The sequence below is a fragment of the Sinocyclocheilus rhinocerous genome, unplaced genomic scaffold (assembly GCF_001515625.1).
Source record: "Sinocyclocheilus rhinocerous isolate Xijiao unplaced genomic scaffold, SAMN03320098_v1.1 scaffold1550, whole genome shotgun sequence".
NCBI classification, from domain to species: Eukaryota; Metazoa; Chordata; class Actinopteri; order Cypriniformes; family Cyprinidae; genus Sinocyclocheilus; species Sinocyclocheilus rhinocerous.
The window spans coordinates 16,351-24,167 of record NW_015633532.1 but is presented as its reverse complement, the minus strand read 5'-3'; the positions used below and the strand labels follow the sequence as shown (position 1 = coordinate 24,167).

Genomic DNA, 7,817 nt, shown 5'->3' with positions numbered 1-7,817 from the left:
AGCGCTCGTTGTGAGTAGTCGGGGAGCGCAGTGGTGCTGTATCCTGAAGGTCAGGCTGCAACACAGACTCATAGCTTGTACATTGTTGTACATTACTGGGTTGCTCTAGGGGTTGGGAACCAAAACTGGAAAGTGACCCATAACTTGACTGCTCTGGCATAGAAGGGAGCTGGAATCCAGGCTGAAGAGACACAGACTGTCCACTGGGCTGGGACACAGACTGGTAGTGAGCTTGTGCTGACTGGTAGTTGGTTTGTGATGACTGCAGGCCACTGGGTTGCGAGACAGACTGGTATCGGGTCAGTCCTGGTTTTTGGCTACTAGGCTGTTGCACAGACTGGTAGCTGATGTGCGCTGACTGCAGGCCACTGGGCTGAGAGACAGGCTGGTATCGGGTCAGTCCTGGTTTTTGGCCACTAGGCTGTTGCATAGACTGATAGCTGGCTTGTGCTGACTGCAGGCCACTAGGTTGGGGCACAGACTGGTAGCTGGTTTGTGCTGACTGCACGCCACTAGGTAGGGGCACAGACTGGTAGCTGGTTTGTGCTGACTGCAGGCCACTGGGCTGAGAAAGAGGCTGGTATCGGGTCAGTCCTGGTTTTTGTCCACTAGGCTGTTGCATATACTGGTAGTTGGCCCGAGCTGACTGCAGAGCACTAGGTTGGAGCACAGACTGATAGCGGGCTTGTGCTGACTGCAGGCCATTGGGCTGAGAGACAGGCTGGTATCGGGTCAGTCCTGCTTTTTGTCTACTGGGCTGTTGCATGGACTGGTAGCTGGCTTGTGCTGACTGCTGGCCAAGACTTGAACTCAGGATGGGCCTGCCACCAGAAAATAGCTTGGAACCAACTTGAAGTCTACTTCTCTGGGGCTTGACAAAGGACTGGGCATTAGCTAACAGTAGACCACTGGACTGGGAGCCAGTCTGCACTGGTTGCTGGCTATTAGAGGCCACAGACTCATTACTAGTCTGCACTACAGTTTGATAGTCAAGCTGTGCTGGCTTGGGTACGGTCTTACTTCTCACACTTGTACTGAATGCAGTGGCTAGAGAACCAGAAACAAAACTGCCACCTGAAGATGTCAGAGAGCCTGGATTTTGCCTTCTAACATCAGATTCAGAACCAATGTTATATACACTTATCACTGGACCAGAGCCATAGGAGCCAGTTTGAGGGCTATAGCTTACATGGTTATGTAAACCATTACTTGTAGCACCATAAGTGAAATCCTTGGATCTTAGTGGCCTAAAGGGATCCGATACATCTTCTTGGTCATACCAGCTGGAACTTTGCTGCTTCACATCATCCTGCATTGGGAGGCCAGCCTCATAGTACCCAGGGTAACCTCCACTGCTAAAGCCACCAACTAAAACACAAATACAAAAAACGCAATCAAACAGATATCTTGACAAACCTGAATTATAGAACTTAGAGATGAGACATTTGACAGAGGCTCCAAAGCCCATTTTACTCCATTGAAGCAGACTTGTTTAAAAGACTGTGTCGAGGCTTGTATCAAATCTCTGTGATCACGTGACCGATGACGTTTGAGGCTTCATACGTCACAATGAAACCTGAAACGAAGTGACTGATTTGCATCTTTGGTGTGGCGTCATTCATTGTAAGGAAACGTGAAATGCTTGGTGCTCCCGCCCTGCTTCATAGTAACACTTTCATGTGTGGACAATAATTCTCAGAATGAAGACAGCTGCTATTGCAGAGTATTGCTTTTGTGTTGAAACTGGGATCAAGAAGATGTGTGAATCATTTGAAAGTGGCTGCTTTAATTGCAGCTGACCACTAGAGGTCACTGGTAGGGTCTGTCTTTGAGGCTTTAAAAGGGTCATCGGATACAAAATTTCACTTTTGTTGTTGTTTGAACAAATGCGTGTTGGAAGCAATAGCGAACCGTGACTCTAGAACCTAGGCCCTCTCCCCCTACCCTCGTCAGGGGAAAGAACAAACTACCAGCCTAGCTTACGGTGTCCCCTTCTAAGTCATCTGACAATTCCACCTCTGAAACAAGAGGCCATTCCAGCCTTAAGGCGGTCGCACACTGGAGGACAAGTGTAGCGTTGCATCATACCGCACACGTCTATAATATTTGCACACAATGTTTTCTTTTCTATGAGTGCACGCACACCGGCGGCGCCACCGGTGACTGTCCACAGATCCCAGCTGTGACTCCGGGTACGGTTCATAATCCTGCCGTGCCACAGAGCAGCTCTCGCATCATTTTCCATTAATATACATTATATTTGTACCAAATCATTGTTAATGTACACAATGACTTAATCCTAGGCCAGAAGATTGTGCTTTTTTTTTTCTTTCAGCACAACGTTTGTCTTTGTGGCTCTAAATTTCGTGATTCATTTAGTGAGGTATAAGTTAGATCATCCCGTTTGCGGTTTATTTCGATCCCCGTACTTTAAACTAATTGGCACCACTTGCTCATTCTTGAAGTTAAGTTTTGACTGTTTTGGGAATAGATTAAAGGTTTTGGACTGCCGTCTTGCTCTGAAGTTGTGCGATACGTGTTGCACCGGGGAACTGCGCTTCTCATCCAGTGTGCGCCCACAACAAAATCGTACAGGGAGAGTGATTGATATTACCAAAATAAAACAGCTAAATTGAAGTCAAATGCAAATCCTCATTACAAATGAATCACAAAATATACAGACACTCAATCCCTCCTACCACACAAAACCAGACAATACACCATGACAGCGCTCACAGCAAATTGGTGACAGACACTTCAAGACAAACAAGCATTGTTTATAATAAATATAATTGGCACAGCGGACTAGTAAATGTCCTCACTTACGTTCTTTGTGGCTTCCATAGTGATGTGAATAGCTAGTTAGATTTATCAGCGTACATCTTTTCGATAGAGATCCCAGCGGGGGATTAAGATTACTTGTCATAAAGTTAGTCATACCAAGGCCCGCCCATTTAGAGAAAAGATATGATTGGTCAACTTCTGTCATTTGAAACTACTCTCCCATTGATTTACTATTGCTTGGCCCTCTGTAATTTCACAGCTGGACCTCCAATCACAGAGCCACAGACGCTAGGTGGAAACATTCTAATATGGAGAAAATGGGCGGTGCTCATTAGCCCATTCACTGAATAGGCAGATTTGGAGAGGTTTTTTTTTTTTTTAACTCCGATAAATTGTATTTTATGTAGATGTTATTATGAATATCTTAAATACAATTTATTATTTTTATTTAAAATACTAAATTAACATTTAAAAATTGTCAATATTGTTTTTACAGTAAGTTAGGCCCTCTCTGAGGGCCCTGACGGTTTCCCACTGGTTAGAAGTGTGTAAACATCCATCCTATAAGAAAAATCCAACCAATGGTTTTTTTTAAATCCTTATTTTAAACTCCTTTCTCAAATCAGGCTGTTCTGAGATTCCTGTCAGAATGACGTAGTTCTGCACAGGCCCCTCCCACGATAGTTGATTGACAAGGCAGTCTTACCTTAGACCTGCCCTGAGTGAGCTGCCATCAGTCCGCCATTGTGTCGACTCCAGTGCAGGGGAAGACAAGAAAGTCTCAGATTAAGCTATTGAGGCGTTTTGTTGTTGGATGTAATAATGAATATAGCAGTCATAATTTACTCCCGAGTCCCGACATCTGAGCCACTGAAGATGCAGAGGATTAACGTTACTTTCGTTTTGAAGGGAATGCACCGATCCCCGATCTGCCTAAATGCGTCTAAGTTCGCACGAATCATTCGTGATAGAGTTTCATCTACAGAAGTAGCGAGTAGAAGGTTTTTTTATGAATCTTTGCAAATCGCCTTTCCTAATATGTGCTAGTTAGCAAGTTTCGTGGCTAAAAGTAAACCGTACTGCTCATCACCCCACAGAAGAGAGGGGCGGGGTGAGCAGAGCTCATTAGCATTTAAAGCAACATGGACTAGAACGACGTGCTGAAAACGGAGCTGATTTTGACAAGGTAAAAAGGGTGTTTTTTTTTTTTACACTACCATTGACAAATTTTAACCAAAGTATGTTATAGACTTTCCATTAAGACCCTAAAGAATCATATCAACTTAAATCAAATGGGCATCCGATGACCCCTTTAACTTTGAATCTTTTTTTTGGTACAATCAGGAAAAAAAGCTTCACAAGGCTTCATCTGCCCATCTCTAATAGAACTTGACTGAATAAGACTTACCACTTCCAATATGCCCATGGACACAAAAGCCAAAAAGTGCTAGAGAAAATCTGCAGAAAAAATACGCTTGTTAAACACTTTGCTTTATAGGAAAAAAAATAAATACAAAGGACAGAAACAACAAATTAAAGTTAAACCTTAAGAGTTGGACAGTGGTACGCTCCATGTTCAACAACAAAAACCAAAACAAAAAACCTTAACAAAACCAATACAATATCAGGAAACACATCTGTCCCCCCCACAGCACATATTAGCGCTGTTGAACTGGACTTTTTATAGTGCCTGCTACTGCCAATTGTCAGACAATCAGTTGTCATGGGAACATGTAATATACAGTTATTAGGTTCAGGTGTCACAGCCCTCATTACAGGAAAAGCTGACCTTCTATTTCAGACTTATTGAACTGATTTTGTCAAGCATATTTTTGTTTTACAGAATGAATGCATTCAATGAAAAAAAAAAAAGATGTTAGCGTTATTTAAAATATATTTTTACCAGATTTAATTGCCTATATTACTAGATTTAATAAGACATGTCTATGAAAGAATAATGAATATAATATTCCTATGGAGAGAACTGTGTACAGCTTCTCCAAACATTGAATATTAAACAACATATAATGAAAATTTGATAATGCTAAAAATCATAAGAAAAAATTAATCAGAACATATGGCTACTTTTAAATGGCTGTCATTAGAGAAAGATGCTTTTTGTCCCATAATTTTTTATTACGTCTTAAATTGATTTTTCCGTACATTTCTGCCATATGTACATTAATTGACAGTCACCACTGATAAGCTACCACTAAATATTGTAGAAACTTAATTTGCTGTAAAGTTGCTTTGCAATGATTTGTATCGTGAAAAGCGCTGTACAAATAAACTTGACTTGACTTGACTTGAATTATATATAGATCAGTGGTCGCGCTGCGCCGCATCCAGGGTAGACAGCATCACTGATTATAATGAGTTCTATACAGTGGGGGCTCCAGGATTTTTTGGTTGGGGGCGCTGGGGGGGAGGGGGGGTGCTAAAAAACTAATTAAATTGAGTGAAAGTAATGAACGTCTATAAGCTTCAGCTATCTAAATAGCATGCAAATTCATCCACCTTGTGTTTTTTATATACTGTATAGCAGCTTCGAAAAAAGCACATTTCAATTTTTTTCTGTGGTATTACACTTCTCATATGCCACCGTTATTAGTAATATAACTTATAATGACAACTGCAGAATATGACACTTACAAATTAATACAATTTATGAACGCACATAGAAAAGAGATTTTTTTTTTCATTTTCATTGTTTCATTTTATTTTTATTTATTTTTTGACATTTTTTCTGACCATCAAGTGTCAGTCACTCTCAATGCCAACTGGCAGGAAAACATGGTAAATTCTAACCGTTTTTTCAATAGATATAGTGCCGACAATTCATACAACTATTTCCACACAGTGGCATAGCAGACGGGCACGCACTGCGGGGGGCCCCGCGATAACCTCCCCGTACTGAGTTGCGTCGTATCATGTGTCGACGATAGCCAGAGATATTGTCAAAAGCATCAAAAATTTGCAATATTAAGAGGATTTAGCATTTCCAATTAATGTAGGCCTGTTACATTCTTCTTATTATTAGGTCTATTATTATTATTAGATTACTTTTATTATTAAATTACATGAAATTATTGCCCCGCAATAATTTCATAGCGCATCACCGCATGACGCGCTGTGAGGATAGGCCCTAATTAAAGTTTAGGCTATTAGTGTAACAGATCGGCCAGGCTCCACCACCACCCAATCACAACGATCCCTCTCACCTGAGTTCTGAGCACCTGCACCTGTCACTAATCAAGCACCTCATCAACCAGCCTGCATAAAAGCACACACCCTCATCGTCCGGTCTCGTACACACGTATAGGACTCTCTGACTTTACTACTGGTTCCATTTGAATACTTCCTGCATTACTTGCCTCTTGTGGTCCTCCTAGTGTCTCCTGTTCCTCCTAGTTCCTGGATCGCTGAGGTGTGTGCGCTCTCCCTTGTGCATTCCAACTCCTGTAAGGAAAGGACTCTGATCATTCCAACCAGGGCCGTTTCTAGGCATAGGCTAGCTAAGCAGTCGCCTAGGGCGTCACTAGCTGAAGGGCTGCAAATGAGCGCACGTACTGGCACTTTTAGCAGGGTTGTGAAAATGTTTTTTTTTATTGGTCTTATGGAGTATTCTAATTTGTTGAGATAGTGAGTTGGTGGGTTTTTGTTAAATGTGAGCCAAAATCATCACAATTAAAAGAACCAAAGACTTAAACTACTTCAGTCTGTGTGCATTGAATTTATTTAATACACGAGTTTCACAATTTGAGTTGAATTACTGAAATAAATGAACTTTTCCACGACATTCTAATTTATTGAGATGCACCTGTATACTCTCTGTGACCAAAATAAACTTGATTGTTATGCAAACCTGTTGCGTCAGGCCTCTTCCGTTACAATTAGCTTACTCCTCATTGAAAAGGTAAAAAAAAATTTTTTTTTTTTTTTTTTAAACGGGTCTATAAATTTATACAATGAATTATAGGCCTATAATTAAAATTTTTAACACTGCAGTCATCAATGAACATTAAGAGCAGCTTTATTTTCGGGCACCGATTTTCAAAAACAACCTGTTTAACGCGAAATTCGTTTGTTCTCATGTTTTTCTCTATACGGGCCACAAGAGAAACATTAATAATTTAAGACAGTTATATACCTTTATCAGCATATGTTGAACTAGTTTCGTCTCTCGTTGTCTCCGAGAATATGCGCTGTTAATGCAGCGTTAGAAAGCTCCGTCAGTTTTTTAACTTTCACTTTCTCTATAGTGAATTGACTGACGTTCACCGGCATAACTCTTGTGCACAGTTTGCGCGTTGCTTGCTTGTGTTGCTTGACCCCTCCCCCATAATATCAATTGTTTATAGGCCACATATTAGGCACTTCTTTTTTTAGGTTTTTAATGTTAATTTTTCAAAGTTAATGAAAGTGACACCAAAAAACAGGAACATCTTTAGGAAATCCTTGGGGGGGCTGTGTGGGGCTAAGCAAGTTTCTGATGGGGCTATAGCCCCGCCCTAGCGCCACCACTGTTCTATAGTATTTTGTCGCGCCGTGCCGCTCGCGTCCGGTGTAGACATGCGCTGCGTTCGAAACCGCATACTTGCCTACTATCCACCTTTTTCTTGTCGTAAAAATGGGCGCGGCCATTTGTAAATTCTATGGGTCTGGCTTCCGGTCTGATCTGTGTCCAACTATTTTTAGCTGTACAAAACAGTTAGTTTTGCTGCTTGATATTGAAAATCGGTGTGTCTTATCATATTATTTTAATGTATTATCTTAATTATGAACACACTGGTTTGTAGTGCAAACAGTTTTACTGTTTACTGCACGTTGTTATTTTCCTGGTTATTTACCAACAGCAGCTAATGAACCGGAAGTCTCACACATAGGCTTACTTCCGCGTTGAAGAAAAAGGTGGATATAGTAGGCAAAAAGCAGAAGGCGAGCGAATTAGTATGTTTGAACTCTGAGTATTCATAAAAGAGTAGGCGAGAATTACCTGGCTGGTGCACTAATTCTCGCGAGATTCGGATGTA

General features: G+C 41.3%; 1 protein-coding gene across 1 annotated transcript in view; it reads right to left on the bottom strand.

Annotated features, from left to right (window-relative positions):
* Window positions 1–4,430, bottom strand: part of LOC107744234 (altered inheritance of mitochondria protein 3-like) — a 5,645-nt gene extending 1,215 nt beyond the window's left edge. The window contains exons 1-3 of the mRNA XM_016557762.1: window positions 4,330–4,430; window positions 4,193–4,242; window positions 6–1,368 (exon numbers count right to left, since the gene is read on the bottom strand). Coding sequence (XP_016413248.1) covers window positions 6–1,368; window positions 4,193–4,242; window positions 4,330–4,358 — 1,442 coding nt within the window. The 5' untranslated portion in view covers window positions 4,359–4,430. The remainder of the gene's footprint in view (window positions 1–5; window positions 1,369–4,192; window positions 4,243–4,329) is intronic.
* Between the last annotated feature and the right edge of the window lie 3,387 nt (window positions 4,431–7,817).